Source organism: Excalfactoria chinensis, chromosome 18 (assembly GCF_039878825.1).
Source record: "Excalfactoria chinensis isolate bCotChi1 chromosome 18, bCotChi1.hap2, whole genome shotgun sequence".
Lineage (NCBI taxonomy): Eukaryota > Metazoa > Chordata > Aves > Galliformes > Phasianidae > Excalfactoria > Excalfactoria chinensis.
This window is the reverse complement of record NC_092842.1, coordinates 2352981-2377626: the sequence shown is the minus strand read 5'-3', so window position 1 is coordinate 2377626 and position 24646 is coordinate 2352981. Positions and strand designations below refer to the sequence as shown.

General features: G+C 49.1%; 1 protein-coding gene across 4 annotated transcripts in view; it reads left to right on the top strand.

Moving 5' to 3' along the window:
- Nucleotides 1–24646, top strand: part of ASTN2 (astrotactin 2) — a 273672-nt gene that overhangs the window by 136476 nt on the left and 112550 nt on the right. For all 4 annotated transcript variants that reach the window (XM_072353116.1, XM_072353115.1, XM_072353114.1 and 1 more), the window contains one exon: nucleotides 20750–20900. In XM_072353116.1, coding sequence (XP_072209217.1) covers nucleotides 20750–20900 — 151 coding nt within the window. The remainder of the gene's footprint in view (nucleotides 1–20749; nucleotides 20901–24646) is intronic.

Genomic DNA, 24646 nt, shown 5'->3' with positions numbered 1-24646 from the left:
ATCAGTTTTCTTCCAATAAGAGATCTGATGTGGTTATTCTTCAGCTGATTTTTGGTTGTTATGGGTCTAGGCTGGACATGTCGTGTAACTGGAGCCTGACAGTCCTGTCAGGTGAATTGGTCAGACCTGTGACAAGGCTATTTCCAAGTGGCTTAAATCTAATGTTTGCTTGCATAGCTTAAGTCAGTGCATTTATAGGTATGTCAGCATGTTTCTGAGATGCTGATGTATATCACATCTACTCAACCACTGATTTTCTATTTTGGGCCTCATGAAAAGCCAAGGTCAGAGCCCGGTGAAAGGTTGTGATGCTCATCCAATTACTATGCAATTAGAGGGGTTATTTTTCTCCCTTGATTCAGCAGATGCCCAGATTTATCTCTGTCTCTCCCATCCTCACTACCTTGTGCTTCAGCCAGACTTCCTCTGACATCTCATTCAGCAGGGCTGAGGGTTGGCAAAGTTTGGGGCTTGGAAAGAGAGTCCAGGCAAAACAATGGTCTTCTGTGCCTCAGCTGGAAGGTGGTGGTGTTACTGCCCAGCTCCGCTTGGTTTGCAGAGGTTCAGCTGTTTGATTTGTAAGCAGTCGGTGTGTATTTCCTCTCCTTGCTTAAATCAAGATGAAGTGTGTGACCACAGGGTGCCAGGGGTTCCCTAGGAACCCTCCCTTGCCTTCCTGCTTGCTGCCTTCTCCTCCTGAATGAAAACAGTTTCTTGACGTGTTAATTCTTGTCTGTTCTGTGGATCATATTCCTGGGGGTCCTTATCTCCCCCAGCCCATATCCTTGTGTTTTCCCAGAGCAATGGGATATTGGATTTCCACTTTTCTGTCCCATCACCTTGGCAGGGCTCCTCATGGAGGAGCGCTGGGGCAGGAGGGCAGTGTGTGGCACAGAGGCTGTTGTCTGCTCTCCTCCAAAATGAAACCTCAGATGAGAATTCCTGATAGAAATACACCAGGGGTGACCCAGGTAGAATAAAAGAGGTGAGTTCGTGGCGCTTGTATCCTACATGCAGGGGATGCTGAATTATTAAAACTTTAATAAACGTAATGATAAATATTTGATGCTGAATTATGGAAGATTTCACAGACACAGTGAAAACCCCAAACTGAGGTGCTATTATTCCTGCATTAGAACCTAAATGCTTCTCAAAGGAGGATCAGGCTGGCGGCTCAGGTTCCTGAGCATCCTGTGAAGGGTTGGGTGGAGGTGGTGCTGCACAGGGGCTGCTGGAGGTGCTGGTGCAGAGCAGCTGTGCTTGGGATGCTTGTTGTGCAGCCCATGAGGAAGGATATTGTGGTGTTGGGCACCTGTGAGCATCGCCCATCCTGTCTCCATTCTGCTGGGGGGCTTATATAAAATGAGAACGGTACTATGAAGCTGTTCATCTTTGCTTTGTTCTTCTGGACTGAGATGTATGTTGATAGCAAGTCAGGGGAGCAGTAATGCAACAGTTCTGGTGGTTCAGGTGTCTGAATGTTGGCTGGCAATATTGGACCCAGCATTGAAGTTGAACACATTCTGTCCAGCACACAGATCTTCAAGAGTCATCCCTCTGCCCTCACACAGCCCTGCTCTCTGGGGCTGTGCTGACACCACTGTCTGCGTGCCGGCAGCTCCTGCTTGTGTGCTGTGGTGCTTTAGCTGTGACCCCTCATGTCCCGATGCCAGCATTAGCCCTGTGCTGTATTACAGCAGCTGGAGCACAGCTCAGCTCCTGCAGTGTCCTGTGTGCTGTCCTGTAACGCCGTGATGGTAATTCAGTCCAGTATTTCTTCTGTACCTTTAGTAACAAGCGTACTGCATTCCTCCAGACCTTTCATTAGTCTGGCACCTTTTCACTCTGAGGTCACTTCTTGTGAAGAGTTTAATGGAGGAAAATTGCAGAAAGCCTGGCTTGGAGGAAACAAGTGATGAAGTCTTTACAATTTGGAGGGTTAAAGGTTTGAACACGGCCTTGTGGTTTTATGAAGACACTGGGGACTGCAGAAAGGCCAGGTGGGGCTGTGCCATCAGCAGATCTCTGGAGCAGTGCTGGCTCCCTGTGGCTCACAGGGATGGTGTTTTTCACGTGGTTCACTGCTGAGGCTTCTTGCAGCCTTCTGCCATGGCTGCAGCCCACCCTGCAGGTTGGGGTGGCAGGTGGGATGCTGCCTGTTCTCTGTGCCCTGCTGTCACCATGCTGGTGGTGTCACCCCGTGTCCCTCCGTGCCACCAGCTCTGTGCAAAAGTTTGTAATTTCTCCTGAGCTGGTATAAATCGGAGGAGTGAGCCTCAGCTGCTGCCTGACATGACATATAGCTCCATTGTTATGGCAACCATAGAAACAAATAAAAGCTTTGCCTTCGCTTGACAAGCCTTTGAGATGTCCTGATGGAGAGACAAGTGTTCAGTGGCGGAATGAATTCTCTTGAACTCTCTGTCAATTCATCTTCGTTTTGCTCCCAAGCGAGTCCCTTTGCTCTTGGAATTCTGTGCCAAAGTACAATCAGTGAGATTCTTTGTTACAGTTATTATTATTATTTTATCTTCATTTCTCCCAGTGCTGCACACACTGCGTTTGAGCTGGTTATTCTCCCCAGCTCTGAGCCTGTGCATCCTGTGGAGCAAAGACTGGCCTGTGTTGAGGCCGGGAGCTGTGCTTTGCTCTGGACACTTGGCCTGACCTAGCTGAGCCCCTCTGTATTCTGTAACACACTGCCCAGTCTTGCTGGGGCTGTCAACCAGTAACACCAGTGTGGCATCAGCTTTTGCAGCAATTCGGGTACTATACACCTTGCTGTGAGTCTCCCTGCACTCTGTCCTTGCAGCATCACCTGCTCCCGAGCCTTGGGATGTGTTTGTGCAAGGGAAGCCCTTTTTGGGGCTGTTTCTCAGCAGGATCAATGACCCCGGGCTGCTGCCTTCCCAGCTCTTTCCCTGATGATAACAGCAGCCACAAGCTCCAGTGATGCGGCCGTGAGTGGCTTGACAGCAGGTGTCTGTGATGAATGGACAGCTTAACATGATGGAGCAAATTGATCATTCCATCACCAAGCACAACTTACTCATTTCTGGATGGAGGGCAATCCATTACTGTGCACATTGCAGAGGCACCGGCATCCCCAGAGATAACATCCCCGTGGCTCTGGTTTGAGTTTCTTAACACCCCAACATGCTGCCAGCTGACAAAAGGGTAGAGAAGCAGCTCCTGGTGCTTAACATGGGATAAAGGCAGACCGCAGCCTCATCTTCCTTGGGGAAGGGGTGGATGCTGCTCAGAGGCAGCTGGCAGCCTTTGCTCTGTGTGTGTCAACCCCACATCGTCCTGGTGCTTGTGGGATTTTCCTGCTCACTGCCTCCCGGCTTGATTTCCTCGAGCAGATTGGAGGAGTCAGCTCTGTCTCATTTGGCGAAGGGATGACTAAGTGGGGCTGTAACCTTGTGGCAGCCACTGACAGCTGTGAGTGCAAAGAGGGAGGAATCGCAGGAGTGGTGCAATGGGGGAAATGAACAGCGGAGAGGAAATGAAGGAAAACAATTAAACTCAATCTGGAATCACCCAGGGAGTATCTTGGTTAGGTCAGAACCAAATCCATGGCCAGCAGCACCTCCATCATACCGGGAGGGTGCAGAGACCTCACCGTGCTCTGAGCATCTCTCTGATCCCCCACCAGCAGTGGGATCTGCACTCCCAGAGGCAGAGGGATATCTCAGCCCTCCTTCTTTGTGGGCTGTGCAATAATCCCTGCTACTGTAATGCTGAATTTCCCTTTTCGTGTGATCCGGTGAAATTCCTGAGCTCTTCACACTGCATCATAAAGCTACGTAGAAAATGATCCAACCACACAGGGGCAATGCCTGTAAATTTGAACCCAGCTCATAGGCAAATCCATTACAGAGAGCACACACACCAGGAGCAGCCGTGAGTTGTGCAACAGAGTGATTGCTGCTCCTCTCATCAACAGTGCCACAGAGCCCAGGAGGGAAAAGCAAACAAATGCACAAGCAGATTTTGTTTATGTATTTATTGAGACAATTAAAACCCCCGACACTTGCCAAATATACACATGCTGTCTCATACCCGGAATGGTTCCCTTTAATGTAGCTGGGATCTCCCATTGCAGAGCATGATTTGGCACTGAGTTCTGCAGCTTCTCCTTAGCACAGATCTTCAGTTGCTGGTAGCTGTGTGTGTGTCCGTCTGTCTGTCCATCAGAGCAGCTCAGCCCTGGGCAGCAGCTGGCATTCAAGCAGGATCTGGGCATAGGAGATTTGCAGGGCAGGCAGTGGCTTTGAAACACAGGACGGGTGGATGCACTTAGAGAGATGGAAGGCTGCTAAGCCAGGCATTAGAATTGCTTTAGTGAAAGGAGTTCTCCCATCTCTGTTTGATGGCAGCATTTGTTTTTACATCCCTGCCTTTGTTTCCTATTAAACATTGGCTGGAGCATGCTTTGTAGCTGCAAGTTCAAAAGCAGCACAGCCCCATGGCTTCTCATTTTGTCCAGCCTGTCTGTGCTGTTTTTCTCTAATTACGTATTTTCCCTTCATCTGAGTTTTCTTAGCTGTCCTTTGTGAGTGTCTGCTGCTTGGGCAGGGCAATGGGAAACAGGAGAGGGACTGGGAGATCACCTCCTGGCAGCAGCTGCATCCAGCTTCTGCTGAGAGACTCTATTTTCCTCTTTCTCCTCCTTTTCCTCTTCTTCTGCCCTTGCTGTTTCATTTGCAGTGAATGATCAAGCTGTGCAACCTGTCTGGGGTATCACAAGGATGAGCTCATGTCATCCAGGGCAGCCTGGGGCAGGCAGGAGGCAGCTGGGGAACACAGTGCTCCTGGGCTGCTGAGCTGGTGTTGCAGCAAAGGAAAAGGCTTCGTTTTGTTGGCAATTGCACATGAAGGAGGAATGAGTTAAAAACCACAGCATTGCTTGGTGAGGGTGGGATGTGTCTGGGGAAGGATTTGCTGAACCTGTGCCCCCTCTCCCAGGGCTGCCAGGTCCTAAAGACCCTGCGGTGCTTTGAAGCAGGAGCAGATGGGATGATGGCCCGTACCCACCTGGCTGTGTGCCTCCCCTCCAGTTCAGCTGTGTGAGTGGCAGCTACAGTCCTGTGTGGGGCTGTGACATTGGGAAAAGATGAACACCTTTTCTTTAGCTGTTTTGAAATGCAATCGGAAGGAACTGGCCCCATCAACCGGCCGCTTCTGATGAGATTTCGGATGCCATAAACTTGCCCGATGTGGTCCATTTCTGCTCCTCCTTTCTGCTTTTTATCTCCCGTGGCTGCTGTTGGATCACTTCATCCAGAGGACAAAACTAATAAAATGCATCCGAGCTGAAATGTTCCTGGGAACGTGCCAACGACCTGCGATGGGCTTCAGAGCTGCCAGAGGATGAGAAACAACCTCACAGTGAAGGCAATGGGAGCAGAGGTGGACACGAGCCGGGGGAGCTTGTCTTTCTGCTTGAGGGATGTTTCAGGGAAGACACCATCCCTTGTAGGTTCGGAAAGGACCATTAGAGAAAATCAACCCCTGGGGTCATTTGATTTCTTGGTGGCTTTTGTAAGGGATGGTGGATGCACACATGGCTGTGAAGGAATCGTGCTCACCAGCAAAACTGCCTGGGAAAACCCTCATGCAGCTTCAACCACAGGTCAACCACGGCAGCAGCTGGTGAACCAGAGAGAGGCTGTGCTATCCCAAGATAAATGCAGTTAATTAGCGTTGGCTGAGCTCCTGAGTGGCCAGGATGATGTTTGCACTGACCCTGCTGTGCTGGGCACAGTGTCCTGCAGCTGCAGCATTCTCCATAGGCTTTGCTTTGCTCCGAGATGTCTCTGTGGCTCTTGAGTTACTTTGTCATGCCCTCTGCTCTCGGGGTAGCCATAGGGAGAGACAGAGCAGCACTTCCCAGATGTAAAGCTCAGAAAGCTTAGCATGCGTGTTGTGTCAGTATCAATGTCCTGTGTCCATCATTGCCCATTGGCATGGATAATCCTTGAGCTCCCTGTGCTGTGCCGCAGCTGCAGACCCTCTGCCCTTTGCCTCCGCTGCGTCCAGATTCTGCATCATTGCCCTTTTTCATCTGCTTATTCACCGTGTATTTGACTTCTCTGTCTGTGATGTAGCTGATGGTAAGTCCTGCACAGGTTCTGCAGCCTCCCCAGGTCTGGCTGCTGGCTACATAGCGAGAAGAAAAAGCTCCCTTAACTTTTTCTTGCTGCTATGTATGTAAAGCCCGGGGGTCTGGTGGGCGGTGGTGCTTTCCTGAGTGCCACACTGCAGCGCATTAGGCAGGATATTGTTTGGAGAGACTAAATCAAAGTGCTGCTAAGCTGGAGAGGGTGGGAAGGAGGGCTGGGGAGCGAGCTGGAGGAAAAATAACACCAAGAAAATTAGGTGAAGCTTTGCAAAATAATAATCCCATCCTGGGAATTGCCCTGCTTTCGCTGCCTGAAGAATTCCTGTGTGCTAATCAATTCAGCTCCAGACATTTCCTCCGGTGCTTTTGATATAATGAGGTGCTGGCAGCTGAACCAAGAGCCTGTTGTTGTAGCTTAGGGTGCAGGCAGGGACCTGCTGCACCACGAGGCACTGCTGCTTTCTGTGCCCTCTGTGTGCCACTGAGAGCACGCTTGGTGTCAGTGTCCTGCTGCCTCACATGCACACTTTGCAATGGGCTGAGCAGTGCCCTGCCAGGAGCCTGGGAAACCCTGAGCAACTGCCTTAGAGGATGCACCAAAGTGACAGCAGGGGCAAAGGGATGTACCCTGCAGGGCCACGTTCCTATTCCTTGTTCTCCATCAATGCCCAATTTCCCTAGCTTAGACTGAGGCTCTCTCTGCCTGCATGCATCTGAGCCATGTAAATACCATTAGTATAAATGTGAGCCCTTAATGCCTTTGAGGCTGTCCCTTTGGTGATGTTCTCAGGCAGTTCTCACCTCAGGGAGATGTCCCACATCGCTGCCTGCCCATGTCCCTGCTAATCCCAACCACGCTGCTCCGACCACCTGTGGATGGAGGGTCTCCCTGCAGCAGCCCTTAACCCAGAAGCACACAATTAAACACCAGCTAATACTTCCCCGCTACTATGCAGGGCTTAAAATGACACAAATGAAGAAGCTGAGAATTAAGGCAGGATACTGTGTAAATATGCACTGATATTTTGCAATAAGAAGTCTCTTTATTCAGTTCAATCCACATTTTCTTTCTTTTCTTCTTAATTAGTGTGTACTAGACACAGATGGGCAGAGCTGAAGGTGTTGGCTCTGAGTTGTGGTTGCTCTGGAATTGGAAGCAGCTTCGGGCCGTAACTGAGTAGTTTATAAAGGGTTAATGATGAACTGGTGGGTTGTTTAATAAAGAGCTCCTTGACCTGTGGAATCCGAGAGGCAAATACGTTGCTTATAACCATCTATCGCAGGGCTGATCCGTGTGTAATGGGCCCTGACATCTGCTAGGGCTCAGCTACCTGAGTAAATGCTACGGAGAAGCTGCTGTGCGCCAGCTCCCCAGAGGGGTGCCCTGAAAACCCCATGGAAAAGGATGGAGTTAACCTGCAGCGAGGCTCTTGAACCCAGCCCCTGTTTATTCCGTGTGTGCCCATGCTGACAGCCTGTCATCTGCTGTTAGCCCTCATTGGAAGTGTCACTGCAGGCTCTTAACACCAGAGCTGAGTTTCCTGGTGGCAGAGCCTGGTGCATGAGGTCCCCGTGTGGTTGGGTGTTGATACCCAGGGATGTTCCTCCTTTTGATGTGTGCTGATGTTCTCCTTTGGGGAAGCAGTGGGTTCCCGCTCCCCACCTGCCCCATAGTGGGTGGTTTACCCAGGAGCTGGTGATTGGATTCAGTTGGGTCTGTTGGATTTCCTGGTTCCTCCCAGTGACAAAACCAATACCAAAAGGCTTCCATTAATATTCCAGGAATGGCAGAGAAGATTGACTGCCTCATTAGCAGGCATCGTGTGAAACTCTGACAATAATTAACAACTCAACGGTCTTATTTGCTGGCCTATCACAGAAGTATTCAATCAAAAATGTAATTTGCTCGACGCTCCCATTTACCATAAAGAGAATATTCCTTCAAAGTTTTAAATAGACTAATTAAGAGGGAAGAAATACAGGGAAAAAAAAATTATTAACAGTATAGTTTTAATGGGAAATTACTGGAGCATATTAATAATGCAATAACCATTTTTAACAGCTGTCTGTCAGTTTGTGGGCCGGGGTAATTAAATTAGTCACTAAAGGGTTAGTCAAATTAGGCGTCAGAGAGCAGCGCTGGGGCTAACGAAGGAACGTCAAAGCTTAATGCTCCAGCATAGGGAGGACGAGGAGGAGGAGGAGGAGGAGGAGGAGGGGTTAAAGCAGGAGGCACTTAGTGCTGGGGGTCACCCCACGCTGCCAGGGGTTGTGCAGGGCTCTGCAAGCCCTACATGGGGCATGGCCTCTAAAAGCACTTGGGATGCAGCAGGACTCTGAGCATGGGGATGGGGCAGCAGAATGCTGGGTGTGGGCTGGTTCCTCTCCAGGAAAAAGCGTGATTTAAGAATGAATAAAACCAACACCTAAAAAGCTCCTCTCCGAGCATATGCATGGCCTGCAGTGGCCTCCTTCAGCCTGATGTTGCTGCAGGTTTTAATCTCTTTGCAGAGCCAGAAGGCAGCTGTGCAGGGGCTTTTTGGCAGTTGCTACCAAGGCTTTATGTTCTGCGGGTTTCAGGCTTGTGTTCCCCCTGCCTCCCTCCCCTTCACCCTTTTTGAAATGAATCTCAGTTAATTTGGGATGTTGTTGAGTCTGAAACACATCTTTCTTGCCGCCAGCCTATTAAAAAATGTATTTACAGCTCCATAAAGCAAAGCCAGCTGTCAAGGTAATGTCCTGCTGGCTCCAGTGTGTTCAGGACACGGGGTAAGGATGTGGGGAGGTGCTTGCATGATTGCAGTGAAGATTTTAAGCTAAAGAAAGAGTTTTTAGGCTGGGAAAACCATTGCATTTGCCTGGGGAGGTGTTTGTAGGGGGCCTAGGGTTCCCTGCCAGGGAATGGTTGCTGCTGTGATTCACTTTCCTTCTCTGCTCTCTAAACCAGGATGAGGATGTTGGCCTCTGGGTCTGTGTGGGACAGGATTGCTCCTTCCACTGTGCTCCTCTAAGACTTCAGACGTGTCCTCCATTTTGGATTGATGGAGTGGGACCTTTTCTGTACACCAACTCAAAGCAGTAACCAAAGCACAGATGATTCCCTGATTCTTTGATAAACCTTAACCCACAGAGAGGTATCAAACATGGCTGGGGCTTCTGGAGGGCACAGAGCTTTCTGAAACCATGGCAGGACAACATGCAAGACAAGAACATGTTTGTCCAAGTATTAGCTAGCAGCCTGGTTGGTTCTGTACATTCCTTTTGCAAAGAAGCTCTTGAGCTTGGAAACAGATAGAAGTCAGGTCCAGGTCTGTTTGTTCCCATGAGAAGTTTCAATGTTCATCAGTCAGTGGAGTTTGGTAGCGTCTTTTATTACCCATCACACCCAGTTTAAGCCGACTAGAGACAGCCCTGCCTACCTCAAGTACTTGGGACTTTGTGTTTCTTTCCTTTTTTTGTATCATTAGGGTGAATGCAAAGTAAGTAGTTCCTTTAGCTGAATGCTTTGGGGAAAACAGGTTATTCTGTAGTGTTGTAGAAGATGGTGCCATGCTGGAAGGGTAGAAGGGACCCACTGGTTTCATGTCATCTGGCAGTAAAACCAGCCAAGCTCCTGGATACCCCAGCAACTGTAAGAACACGTTCCCAGCCATGCTGCAGCTTGGGGAAGGGCTGGGCAAGCCACACTGGCAAAGGAAGGCTCTGCTCTTTCTCACGTGTTGGAGAGTTACGAGCCGTATAGATTATTTTAATGGCGGTATTACTTCCAACTGTGCCTCCACCATCTGTTCTTCCCCAATTATGGATGCAAAAACCCAGCATGTTTCTCCATTCCGGCAGTAGAGAATGAAATATAAGCACTATAAAGGGGTGTATATTCTGTATATTCCTTGAACAATGGAGTTGGCACCTGCAGTATTTTGCTCCCGCTCCCGATGCATGGTGGTCAGCATGTCCTACCTGGTCCCAGCATCACTCCCTACTGATGCCATGAGCCACACTGATAAAAGGAAGAGACTCATGTACTGTATGATTTGTCCAAGCTGTGTGGGGTGAATTATTAATATTGACCAGGCTTTGTGGTTCTACAAAACTCAACAAGAACCTCTTACCTTCAGTGCGGCGATAAACGGGACTGAGGCACAGCAGGAGGGAGGGAATTAAGGCAGGACATCAAAGACTGGCTTCCATCAAGTAAATCATGCCATTGCTTCAATAAAAGAACCCTTAAATGTTTTATTAGGGATTTTCAACAACTACCAAAATTAAGATGGAAGGGATGAATTATTAAAAAATAGATTAACTAAACTAGCCTCTGAATTAAACATGGAAGGTAACCACGAGGAGCAGCAATGCCGCTGTGTATTGCAGGCAGTGAGTCCTTCAGCTGGGCTCGGTGCAGAGGGGAGCAGTGCAGGTGGGATGGAGGTCTGATCTGGTCCGACGTGATGCTCTCAGCCCATGTCTATGGAGCACAAAGAGCAGGAGGTGAGGAGATGCTTTTCCCTCTGTTCTTTTTGCTCTTCCTGCCTCCTGGAGGTGGGCGCTCTGTCTCTGGGTGCTGAGCACAAGATACAGTGGAATTTCTCTCTGTCTGTTCTCCCCACCACCTCTCTTTCTTCTTTCCCCCCCCCGACTCATTCAAAGCTGTTATGTGCAAGCCCACAATGCAGCTCCTGTGAATGCCAGCAGTCGTACAGCCGCTAGGAACAATTCACTGTATCTGCCACAGCGCTGCTTTAAGGTTCACTCTAATGGAACGAGTGGAAGCTTCATTCATAATAATAATAAAGCGCTATTTTGCAGTTATATACCGCTTTTCATCTTCGCGACTCAAAGCAGCATTAATTAACTGCACGGCACCGTGGGAGCGAGGTAACTGTTGTTGTCCCCATTTCACAGTCTGGAGCAGTGACATATCTGGAGTTGCCCGCGGTTGTGCAGTAATTCAGCATCAGAGAGGCAGTAAATCCAGAAACGCCAACTCCTGCTCTGTGCTTTATTTCTGGGGGAACGTTCTCTCCTCATTCCTCTGGCAGAGCAGCCCCTTAGGAGACTTGGAGTCATCTTCATTTCTTAAGCTGGGCATCAGATAGAGAGGGGGATGTTGCTGGAGTTGAACTGAGGCCGAGGGGGGCTCCTGTGATGTGATGGGAAGCAAATTCCACACCCCCAGGCTTTGCTGGGCTCCTTCCTCCTTCCATCCAGACAAAAAATTGGAGAGCCGAGTTCTTTTTGGTCTGTTCTTTTGCAAATACGCATCCATAAGCCTGCTGTGGTAAAATGGTAACAGACAAAGAAAGAAAAACCTCAAATTCAGGCTGTTTTCTTGCTTGTAAAAGCTCAGGTTTCCCTCTCTGGTGAACTCCAGTATCTGTTGGTTAACTCCTTTTCCAAGGGTCACATTAGCAGCCATTCCCAGGGATGTTCCTCACTGACTACAAATCAAAGTTTTGTCCCTAAGCCACCCAAGTCTTGGTCAGTATTTTGAAAGGGCATTTGTTTGGGAGGCAGTGGGCATCAGCAGCGCTCCATGTCAGAGTGCACCAGGGCATTGCCATGACCAAAACACCGCCCCATGACTGGGGATGGAATGCATGAGTGCCCCACATCCTCAGGGAGCCCCCCAGGCTCTGTGCGCTGCAGGGACCCCACATCCCATGGCTGCTGATGTGTTCCCGGCATCCCATCACCTGCAAGGCTGAGCATTTCCCACCATCCCTGCATGGCAAGGATCGTTCCCTCCCTGGAGGCATTTCCCAGCACACCCCAGCTGTGCTGCAGCCCCACAGCTGCCCCTGCCTGCAGCTGCTTGCTGGGTGCCTGCAGTCTTGCTGCTCACAGCCTCCTTTGTATTCTCTCCTCACCCTGCCAACCTTAGCTGGTGTTTTGTGCTGTACAAACACCCGTTTAGTACTGAGCAGGTTCCTGCTGCTGCCTCCTTGGCGCTGGGTTTTATGGTTCTCTCTCTCATATCTGGTGGAGGAAGCAGTCTGTATTCCGTGCAGTGCCTTCACGTCCCTCTGAGCAGGCTTCAGATTAGCATGGATACATTTCCATTTAGTCCCTTTCATTAAAACAGACATAAAAACAAAGGTGGTGGATGGAATGCATTGGGCAGGAAGAGGGTGGTCTTGCAGCATGCAAAGATTTCTCTTTACCTTCCTTTTCTCCCCCTTTCCTCCTTCACTGTGATCAGTCTCCAGTTGCAAAATGTGCATTCAGAGAGCAGATTCCCCAGCAAGCTTCTCCTGATCTGCTTTGACAGATCCATCCGGGCAGGAGTGCTGATGGCCGCATCCCATGTGTCAGCATCTCCTCGTGGTGTTACGGTTCACACTGAGCATCCCCTGCTCCCATTGGCTGCTGGCAGAGCTGATGGCTGAGATCAGGATGGTTCCAGGGCAGGGATGTGCCCATCCCATGCACCCCTGCTGTTAGTGGCTCAGCCCCTTGCATCCCATGCAAGCTCATTCACCCCTCTTTAGGTGAATGATGATGTTCCTTTTTCCAACACTCCATTCAATTTATCTTGTTTATTGACCCAAGCAGAAAGTCAATGTTTTCTTCATCTGCCATTTGCTCTGATGGCAGCCAATTTGGGTCGGCAAGAGCAGAAATGGTTGCATCAGAATTCAGTGCCAGCTTACGTCTTTATTTTTTTAAATGCTGATTATCCTTTATTTTTCCAGTACACACCTGGCCCTGGACACAGCGCTTGCTACAGGATATAGCTGCAGGCAAGGCTAAAAATGTGCAGCCATCACCCCCGGGGCTGCAGAGCTGGGAGGATGCCTGGGGGGCTGCTCATTATGGGCACTGGGGGCTGCCCGCTGCCTGCCAGTGCACACAGTTTGGTTGTCAAATGGTCACATCTGCGGGCTTCATGCACATCTTTAGCTCTGCATCTTCCTCCGAAGTCTGGAGGCCGTACTTTTCAGCTGTTCCCCAAGTTAGAGGGGGGCAGGCACTGCACTGCAGGCTGTCCGGGTCTGTGTTTTGGGTCTGCTGGCAGAAAGCTTGCTTGCTGCCCATAGACAGCTTGCTTCTCTGCTTGGGTATTCATCAGAGTGCAAGTCAGCAGAGGTTCAGAACTAATAAATGAGCAGAGCTGTCCCATGCACTGGTCTAAACACAGCTTTTGACCCAAAAAAGCTCCCAAGCTGGGTACAGCTGCTTTTAAGCAGCAGGGATGTGCTGACAGCGCTCACTTTTGCAGTGGTCAAAGGATTAAGGAACATCTGGTGTCTTCATGGCTAAGGTGCAAATGAGGTGAACCCTTCTGGCAGGGTGTGGGCAGCTTTGGGGTACAGCCGTGGTGGTCTGATGGGGCATGGGTGCTGCACAGGGGAGGTATTGGTGCTCCTCACTGATGCCCATTGTTTCTTCATGCCAGTGGTGGCATCTCTGATCCCGTGCTTCACCTCTTCAGGGAGTTGAACCAGCAGAAAGCCCTTTTCTTGCTGCATGGGAGGAAGGATTTGCCCTTTGGATGCCCTCACCCAGCCAGCAGAATGGATCCCTACTAAAGGCAGTGACAGATTGGAGTGTTCCAAGGACCAGACCCACAGAGGTGGAGTCTCTGGAGGGGTTGGGTGACCAGCCAGCTTCCCAGTGTGTGCTGCACCTTGTGACAAGCCCGGCTGTGCTCCCAGGAGCTGCTAATGAACACTGGGCACCTTGCATAACACGGTCTGCATTGAATGCCTTAGATAAGAGCCAAGACCCTTTGAAAAAAAACCCATCCATATGGACGGAAAATCCCTATGCAAATCTCTCCCCAGGTATAAAATTAATTGGATTCCAACTTCAAAGGCTGCTTCAGGAAACAAGCTCTAAATAACCGAGTTGTGCCTCAGTTCCTCTGTCTGCGGACACTCACCTGGCTGTTTCAAAATCATTGAGTGTTGCTGATGGAAGATGCTATATATAGCAGCAAAGCTATGCATATATGTATGCTTATGCATAGTGACACCCCTAGTAAGTGACCCAGTGGTTTTGTTAAGTGCAGCTTGCTGGTTTGGCTCTCCAAACCGCTCTGGTTTTGCATCTTACGGGTGCTGGGCAGCAGCACAGCCAGCTGCAGCAGGACCAGGGCACTCGGATGGGGCCTGGCACTGCACTGGGTTTATGAAGTGATGCAGGGGGATGTTCCTGTTTTCTAAGGGCTCAACACTGTCGCTTCCCAAGAGATCAATAGGAGCAGCAGGTGCTCAGCAACTGCGAAAAATCAGAGGAGAAGCGTTTGGTCTAGCAACCCCGGCCATTTCCTATTTATCTAATCTAATTCTATTGGCATTTCTAAAGTGCTTTTCGCCGCTGTATCTAAGCACTTTATGTGTATCTAGGAAAAACCCACAGCTGCCGTGTAATTAGGGCAACTGAGCCTGGGATGTGGGCTGGTCCTGGTGCCTGTGTGCAGGTGAGCAAATGGGATCCTGCTCACGACATCCAGCTTTCCCTACTGACCCTCACAAATCACTGCAGTGTCAGTCAGATCCAGAGGAACCCGCTAGACCACACAACTCACCCCAAATAGCCCTGAAAGCTGTAGGATGGAAGGAAAAAAGAACCAGTGGGTTTGTGCCTAAGCAAACACTGAAGGCTGAGTGGTAGATATCCTCAGCCTGAGGTTTGCAGACCTGCTGCTGTCGCTGTACTTGGGGTGGGGGTGGAGGGGCTGACCCCTCTCGTGTGTTCAGCCTTTAATAATTTTGGATATCTTATGCCTTCTGTCCAGGATTTTGCTTGATTGCTTGCCTTTCTGAGATTTCTTTTGCTCCTCCAGGCAAAATTGTTGTAGAGGATGAAGGCAGATGTTTGTATGACATGCGGAGCTCTTACAAGCCAAAAAAATAACCCAACAAAAACCAACCCTGATTAATTTGGCCAGCTTAAAGGCTTTTCCGAATCACTCCAATTGCTGCACACGGAGTGAAGTCTTGTTTAATTTTAGCAGCTGAATGGGCAGTGCACTCCTGCCTGAGCACAGCCTGCATCCCTGCCCCACAGCAGCTCCCAGAAATGCCAGGCTGGGACCTGGGGGGGAATGGGGCGTGCTGGGATGAGAGGGGATGGGGGCTGTGAGTGGAGCAGGAAGGTCCCTGCTCATGCAGGCTGAGCATGAAGGGCTGAGTAATGCTGCATCCAGCAGCTGCGGGTGATGAATTTCCTCTTTTCCTACCTAAACTAACCTGCAATACCTTCCCCTTCCTCCCTGTCCAGAGTAAAACTGTGCATGACCTCCTCTTTAAAAAATGCTGTTAAGATTGGAGAGCTCCAAAGCGAATAGTTACCAGGGTCAGCTTGCTGTGCAGCCTCCAGGCAGCCCCTCGGTGTGGATGTGTTATGAAGCCTGCTTTAATGGCATGGCCATGTGCTAGCTTTTCACCTTTGCCTCGTTCAGCGCAGGCAATGAACCTGCTCTGGGAATGATCTGCATTAATGTGGAGCAGTAAAAACTTCCACCCAAGTCAATGAAAGCTGCTCTGCGAGCAGAGGAAGTGTCATTTAATGCTAAGTACTCTGAAAAAAAATCAAGTCTAAATGTCACAAATTTGGTGCATGTAATGTACTGGAGATTTTCTTGCATTACCATTACCGGGTCTTGGCTCCCCATCTGTAAAATGGGGATGATAACAGAGAGACTGGGAACTTAATCACTTTATTGGTTGTGAAATACTGCTGCTTTCTGGTGCTGAGCAAAGAATAAGCACTCGTGAGGAGCTGAGTAATTGCACATAGAGAGCAGAGTAAGGCAGGAGCTGTGTGTCCTCCAGTGAGGAGGAAGGTATAGGATCAGTGGAAATACCAGCCCAAAAGGTATTTACAAGTTGACAAGTTTGAAATGAGTCTGTGGAGGGGATGGGATGGGATGGGAGGAATTGCCGGGCAAATGGAGCTAATAAAAATATTAATTAGCATAGAGAAATCATTTGATAATTTTCATTTACGTATTTTTTAATTATGCATTGCTTCCATGACTGATAACCCCGCACCATTAGCGTGATCCATTTTGCTAGATAAACATTTTACTTTGTGAGTTAATTAGCGTTCAATTACTATCAATTACTACGTATTACTGCTACCAATCCCATGTTAAACAGGCAGATTCCACCGCTGCTAATTGTTTCATTTATCAACGCTTGGAGCTGTTTGGAACCCCTTTGAATGGAGTACGGGGGGTCCCTGCAGGGCTGGGGGTCCTGGATGTCCCCTGCACTCCTTGCTGTACGTGCAGCTTCCTTGTCCTGGTGCTCCAAGTGTGACCATTTCCTGTCATTGGGTTTCTTAAGATGCTGAATCTGTGCTTTTCTTCAGGCGTGCTGCAGCTTTTTGAACTGTTGGAAATTGTGTTAGAAAGTTGTTTTTTTTTTTTTCCCTTTGCAAGTGAAATTCAGAGCAGCGCTGTACAAAGAAGGGGAGGAGAGGGGAAGGGGAAAGATGAAGGGAAGGGATGGGAAGGGAAGAAATGGGTCAGGCTCATCTTGGATAATTGTGGTGCCCTCGTAGTTAATAACAGAAGCTAATACAACTAAATTAGGTATGTCTGTCTCTGGCTGCTGATACAGTCAACCGAGGAAAGCAGATTGCTCTGAAGTAATTTGGAGGAGTCAGCTGAGAGCAGTAGCTGAGATTTTAGGAGCAATTGTACCGATATCACCGGAATCTGGGGCTCTGTGTTGGTGTGTGAAAGGAAGAAAATAGTTCATAAGTGCTGGCCACCTTCAAAAGAGGGAAAGTCATATCCCTGCCTTGAGTAATTAGCACTTGGTGAAGCTAACAAGGAGCCTGCGGAAGGCACACAGCCAGAGGGGATGCGTGCCTGGTGTGGAGGGGCCGAGCCCTGCAACCTGCTGGGACATGGCTCAGCACCCCCCGGGATGTGTGCATTGCAGGATGGGCTTTGTTGGCTTGTTTTTGTTGTGTGCTGTTTGTTTTGTTTTGCTTTAATTAAATTTCCGGTCCTTCTGGTTGCCAAGGATCGCTTCAAAACACTCCGACGGAGCGCTGGTTTTATTGACTCTGCAGCAAGTTATTGAAGCGTGGTAGGAAATACTTCACACTTTCAACCTCAAGGTTTTTTGGAGAGCTGGTTGGTTTGTTGTTTTGGTGGTTTTTTTTGCAAGTGTTTATTATAGCTTTACCACATGAAGTGTGCTATCAGGAGAACTGATAGTAAGCAGCTCCTTGGCAGTGTGTGACAGGTAGCTCGGCTGAATGCTGTCTGTGGTGCCACCCAAGTAATAAGGAGGAGTTCTCCCAGTTTAGGACCTAGCCTGGATGACAGCTTGTCTTCAAACCTCCCACCACCGTTAGAATGACTGAAAAATGCCTGTGGGTACGCTGGGCTGATTTGAGAAACTCGTTTCTTTACTTAAGATAATAAATCTGCTCCATACCCACACGTCGTGCACCACGTTAGGAAATACAGCATTTGAAGTTCACAACTGCATTGATAGAATCATAGAACCACCAAGGTTGGAAAAGACCTCCAAGACCATCCAGTCCAACTGTGTCACCAATATTTCCCACCCTTGTCCCCCTTTGCTTCACCACAAGTCCATAAAGTCAAAGCTGCCACTGCCTTTGGGGCTGCCCTCTGGCCTCCCAACACCATGCGTACCTACCCAGTGCAGCTTACCTCTACCAGTGTAGGGCTGGCTCAGTGTGTGGATGGATATTTATTGCACATTTGTTGTAATTTGGGTGTTTAACAGCATGGCTCTTTAGAAAAACAGCTGAGCCTGTGCTATGATGCAGCTCGACTGGAATGGTCTGTGAGTGTCTGAAGTGCTACAAGCACTAAAAATAAATGCAAGCATCTGAAGTTGGCCACCTAGCAGTGGCGAGCACCTTTAATCCCCTTTGCTTGTTGCCTTGGTTCCTCAGCTTGAGCAGGAAGAAAACACAGGGCTGTGGGAAGAGCTGCAAAACAAAGTGATGTGGGTGAGGCTTCAGGGTCTCCAGTGGTGGCTCCAGAGCAGGGAAGCCCCCAGGACAGGACAGGACAGGAGTGGGTCTGAGAGCACATGGGGTCCTGAGAGTGCTTTTCATGGGGGGAATGAAGTCCCCTGGCCCAGGTGGAACTTCAGCTACTGTTCAGGGTAAATCCATCCTTAGGTGAGATGCCCCATATGCAGGGAGGAAGACAGAAGTAATGGGAGATGAAAGGAAAAAAGGGGCAATGCTTGCATGATGGCAGAGCAGCACAAGCTTAGTTCTGGCTGACACCTTTTCTTCCTTGCTTTTCTCAGTTATGGTTAACCTTGTAAGATGCTGAAGCCTTTAGTCATTAGCAGGCACTAAAAAGGGGCAGCTAAGTTGAATAACACCCACTAATCCCCTTCCAGAATGAGCTGGAGAGAAGAGCCACTGTGATGCTCAGGAGCTTATTCCGAGTTGAGTACTTTGGAGGCTTTGAGAATTGCATGGTGTTGATATTTCATGAATAAATAACCCACAGCAATATTTGTCACTGAATCTGCTTCATTAATGAGGTCCTGGAACAAAGGGGAAGGACAGAGAGCTGTGACAGGGTTGAAGACAAAAGGTTTTTTTGAGTGAAGCAGTATGCAGGTGATGGGAAGTGGCACAGGGTGCGTGAGGGTGGGTGCAGGAGATGTGTGGTGATGGGGAATGGGGCTGCTGAGCATCACGTAGACCACTCACTGTGATATAAGGTGGGGACTCCAGGAGTACCAGGGACAGGTAGAGAAGCATGAAGACATTGCAACATGCACCTCCATCTGTGTTTCCCTGCCTCCTTGGGCAGCTAACATGTTAAGGTGCATAATGACTCATTCAGGCTCACCTGTGGGGATCTGCTATGCCAGTTGCCATGTCGGAGAGCAGATCCCCACTGTCCCAGGGCACCAGCAGCCCTTGGTTTGGGCTTGCAGCTTGGCATTATGCAAGCACCTGATCGATGCGGGCTGAGCCCCCGGATGGGACTGTTTTCCAGGTGGGTGGAGGGAGAGTTGTCGTGGTTTTGTATTTTTATTTAAATAAGATCTTTCTGTGTTTACAAGCAGCATTTTTGGTTTAATGAATAACATGGCCTTTCTGTTCCCTCTTTCCTCCGCCGATATACGCACCCTGATCTAATATATTCTGCCTTTCTCACTGCCTCACTTTGGAGGAGCTGCAAATTCTAGTGGGAACAGAGTGCTAATAGAAAAGGGCCTCTGAAGACATTTGAAACATGACCAAGAAAGTACAGAGGGAGATTGAGCTCCAAATATGCTGCAAAATCTAGGAGATGGGCCAAGAGAGGGGGAATATGGGAAACATGATCATTGGGAGGGAAAAGTTAATTGGGAAACATTAATTGGGGTGAAAGTGGGCAGCACAGGCGGTGAGTCCCAGCTTCTAGAATCCAAGGAAATACGAAATCTGAAAATCTGACCTGAAAACAGCGCGGGGTTTCATTGTGTTGGGTTTTGTCTTTGGATAATTCCGAGCCCTCGTGTTTTCAGGGGGAAGCCTGGTTACACCCTTAAGGCTCAGAAAGCAGAAGGCGAAGTAAGAAAAGAGCCCTCCTAATGATGGATTTATTTTTAAAAGCTCATCATTTTTCCTGCCAATCTCATTACCATTTTTTTTTCAATGCCTGAGTCATGGCTTTTTGAAGGCGCAGTGTTGGCGGGGCTGCGTGCGTGAGCGTGACGGCGTATGTGCACAGAGCCCCTCCTCCAACAGGAGCCTGGTGCCAATCCTCAAGGACTGCTGAATATTCTTCCTCTGCTGTTTCCTTGCCAGCTTTTTGCATTAAAACCCCAAATCCAGAGAAAGGCAGTGGGCACTGAGTCATTGCATGGGTTTCAGGTGCTGCTGGGGGATGCTGCAGGGGAAGCTCAGAGCGCTGTGCGGTTGCCAGCACTGCCTTGTGGGTGCCTTAAGGCCACGAGGGTCAGTTTATTTGCAGCCTTCTGTGTATAACAGTGTTTTAAACACCCCACAGAGGTCAAATCTGTCTCCATCGCTGCCTTGTCCTGTGACCTTGGTTGGGTAAATGCTTTGTTTCCCATGCGTCTGCGCTGCCAGTGAGAGGGTGACCAGATCTGGAGCCCACGGTGCGTTGCAGCAATCTGTTAACATATACAAAGTGCTTTGAAGATGAAAAATACCTTGGAGATGCTCAAAGCTCTCAACAAGCATCTGCATTCCCTTTGCCGGAACCCAGCAGAAAGAAAGTGCCGGAGTGCTTTGTCACAGACAAAATCTGCTGTGTGCGCAGCACGGAGAGGCAGGGCTGGGAGCTCCTCAGGTCTTTAAGCGGTCGCTGAATTTGTTGGTGTTTGTGCTTCGTGTTTTTACTGTTGGTTAATATGGGGTTGGATTCAACACCAGCGATGCTAATAAGGCCTCTCGTTTGCATGGAAATGGTGTAGGCGCTTTGCATACTCGGAGCAGGTTGGTTTTGGTCAAAGATGTCAGAGTTACACGGCAAGTTATGTACATACAGCAAGACCATAAACTCCTCATTGTCTTGGCAAACTTCCTCTGGGCAGGTTTCCATCACAACACTATGATTTCACCCCTGTGGATGAGATACAGCAGTGCCACATTGCATGCTGCCTCTCCCTGCCATCCCCTCTAACGGTGCCTTTTCTCTCCAAGGGAAGAAGCGATGCTGTCCACCTACTTTGAAACCATCAATGATTTGCTGTCCTCTTTTGGGCCGGTCCGGGACTGCTCCCGCAACAACGGCGGCTGCACTCGCAACTTCAAGTGCGTTTCGGATCGCCAGGTGGATTCGACAGGCTGCGTGGTACGTCCAGCTGGGGTGGGCTGGGGGCACACATTGCTGGCTGTCTGCAGAAATGCCCAGAGGGACTTTGGGGAGGGGGAGTCGGGGATTGGGTGTGGAAAAGCCAAAGGGATGAGATGGAATTTGTGCCTGGTGTGGAGGTGTCCATGGGCTGTGCCTGTAGCAGAAGGGACATCACCTGCTGTCCCAACCCTGGCTCTGCAAGCTCAGCCCGTCCCCCCACCAAGGCAGGAGTTAAGTGTCTCTTTATTTATTGAAGATGTTTATACACGGCAGCAGCCTGGAAAGGTCAGACTGGAGTGGTGCCGTCTCCGGGGCGGCATTTTCATTATCCCCTTCTCCAATTGCTTGTTAAGGCCATTTAGCACGACAGCCTGATGTGTCACCAGCAGCGCCCGGCCCCGCAGCACCCGCTGTCTCCTCCTTCCTATTCCTCTCCCTTTTCTGCTTTCTTTTCCCATCCTTGTTTTCCTTTGTTCTGCTCCTTACCAGGGAGGGGCTCCGTTTCTGGCGTATCTTTTCCTTTTTTTCCCCTTCTCTCTTTATTTTTTTTTTCCACCATCGTTTTGCTCTATAAACTAATGTGCCTCGCAGACGCTGTCAGAAACAATCGGGGCTCTGATTGCCCCGTGCCTCTGGGAAGAAAACGCCTCTTTTTAAAAGTCAGGATATATTAAGATAGAAATTGTCAATAAATTACAGGCCCGGCGCTCACCACGGAGCGGCAGGAATTGCAAACAGCGTCACTCAGGGAAAATAGCCCCCCTGGCTTTTTGTAATGGCTCAGCGAGGCTGGTTTTAAAGGGAACGAAACACATCCAGCTGGAAGGAGGGGAAGTCACCTCAAGGTCCATCCTGCTCCCCGGGAATTGCAGCACTGTGAGGAAACGTGGCCATTTCCTAGGGGAAAAAGAAGCGTAAAGCAGTGGTTCCTCCATCCGTGCTCCCCGTGGGCTGGGTTCATGGCACGGGATGAGGTTACAGGTGATGGGAGCTGGGTTGGTGACCCAGCTGCACTCTTGTGTCCCCTCAGCCAGTCGCTTGGTGACAGCATCTCTCGAAGGCTGTGGGCCTGAGCTGGCTCCCCATTGCCGGGAGGGATGGGCTCATTTGCTGTACATTTGCAGGAATGTCAGTTAGTTTTAAAGCTGAACTGCCGTGAACTCAATTTGCCAATTTGGTGAGTGCTGTGGGCAATATCGGGATGTAATTTAATTAAACTATCCCCTTTTTATAGAGTTCAGGGAGCGCTCGCCCGCTAATTTTAGCACTAGGTTTTCTTCAGCTTTACTCTGGACGCTGTTTCTCAAATCATGACGTGTTGTTAATCTTTACCAGTCAACAGTTTATTAATTTGCTGAGGACCACAGAAGTATATAATCAGTGGTTCATCAATCAAGGCTAAATCCAACAAATGTTCCAGGCAGGTACCGAGCATAAAATATACATGTGGGCTTGTAAGCAATTAATGCACAGCAGAGCTGGAGCCTAACAGCTCGACCAGGGAACAGTGCAAATCTCAAAGATTTCTTACTCCTTTTATTTATAATCATCATCTGTTACCAGTTCCTTCATGCCCTTAGCACAGCTTCCAGTAATTCTGCAAGGATGGAGGATGCATTTATCTTGGGGCTTTTAGCAGCGCGCTCCCTGCCATTACCCAATTGCTTGGCCTTCAGAGGACGTGGATAAGTGTCAGGGCAGCTCCCTGCAGGTGTTGGTTGTGGCTCTTTGGGTTTCTGAGTAAGACCTGAACACGTTGTTCCATTAAAGCCCCAGTGCACAGATTTGAGGTTTTGAGCCCATTTCCCGCAGGGCAAACCACCTTTCTCATGTTTTATTTCTCTGTTATTTTTCCTTGTACCCAGTAGGTGGCATTCGTGCATAATGGTTTTCTGCAGTTCTTTACTTATCGGAGGCTTTTTATTGCATGGTTAACTATAAGAAGCATGGGTTGCCACCTTGTTATGACCTTTGTTTGGAACTGCTATCTGGTGCCTTGCCTCTGAGCCCTACCTTGCAAAATAACTGAGCAACCCCCGAACTCTGTGTCTGTTTCCATCCCACCTGTCCTTGCTGTACCCAGAGCTGCTGTCAGCCAGGGGAAGCCACAATCACTTACCTGGAAAACAAAACCCCAGTGAGCATCTCTAGACCCAGCAGGTCTTAATTGTGGCTGTGCAAGCTTCCAGGATCGCAGCAAACCAGGAGGAACAAGACAGGTTATTTATTGCTGATAGAGGAATGTGTATCGCTGAGCCCTCCTTCCAGCATGTGGGTAGCTGCTCAGCCACGAGGGAAAGGATGCTGGAGGAGGGAAAGGGCTTGACCCTTGCATGTTGCTCATTTATAATTTAAGTTGAGAAGCTGTGAATTGGACCTGAGGGAATGAAGGGAACACCTGTAATGTGGCTAAAACTCAGGTTTCCCCACCTGTCGCTTGGTTGGGATTTGCTCACAGCTGCCGGTGCTCCCGTCGCTCATCTCTGTCACCCTGGCAAGGTGACCATGTTGGTGTGCGTGGTTCCTGCACTACAGCTCATCAAGCATCAGTTCAGGCTGAAGTCCTGCTAGCAGAAAGGTGTTTCTAATACAAGCAATTTGGCTACAAGCACAGTATAAGCTGCTCTTCTTCATGATGGTTATGGGGTCAACCCATCAGCTACGAGAACGTTTGGCTCCACATTGTGCAGAAGGGAGATGGTTTCTTAATTGCATTGTGGCCCACACTGTGGCACCTGTGCCGTGCCTTTTCAGACACGGAAAGAAGAGAATTTGGCATGGTCCACACAGGCGTATAAACCTGAGCTCAGCCTGTCTGGAGATAATCCTCCCCTTTCGCTCCTTTCCATGTCAAAATGAAGGACTGTTGAAAAAGCACTGTAGAAAAATGGTTTAATTTAAGAGGGTAAGCAATTGACAGAGAAGTGGGATTAGACTGAGAGAAAACCAGTGGCCTCTCTGGTCTCTTCCTATCAGCCCAATCGTCCTGGGGCTTCCTGGGACCAAGGAGAGCATGGGAGCACTTGGAAATGAAATGAGTGTGGCTGAGAACTGATGTTCATTGGGGACGTTGGGTGTTGGGAGTTCCAGCCCCAAAAAGCTGTGCAGAAATGCCCCACACAAACCAATTCCAGACTGTGTGGGTCCAAAACATCACCGTTCTATGCAGGAGGGGGAAATGTTTCATTCCAACATTATCATCTGGAGTTTTATGTCATACGTTATATCATCCCAGCGTTCAACCTGAAATAAAAACAAAACTAAGCAGTGGAAACCAAAACATTTCAACCTTGTCAAAATTAAATGCTTTCCTAATTTCCCAGTGAATTTTGAGATGTAATTGATGGAATCCCATAAAGCACTTAAGCTCCATCAAATCTGCATTTTCTGACAGACAATTGTTCATTGAAAAATAAAAACTCATCCGTCCCTGCCTTAAGAGGCACCTAGCTAATTATGTGGAGATGCACAACACGCAGGGGAGGGAGATGAGGAGGAAACCATTCTCTTCTAATCCTGTTAAAGTTTAGCTGGCTCCTTGAAGCAGAAGATTACTACTTATGCATATTATGGGTGGAAGCAGAAACCCCTGGTGCTATTGAGATGGAGGCACTGAGGTGAGCTGGCTCTCTCTGTGCCGAAAGGAGGTGATTGAGATGTTAAAATCCCATCTTCTGTGTTGGCTTTTGCAGTGGCATTCTATAGAGGTTACCAGTTGGCACCTCTTCCCTCTGCACCACAGC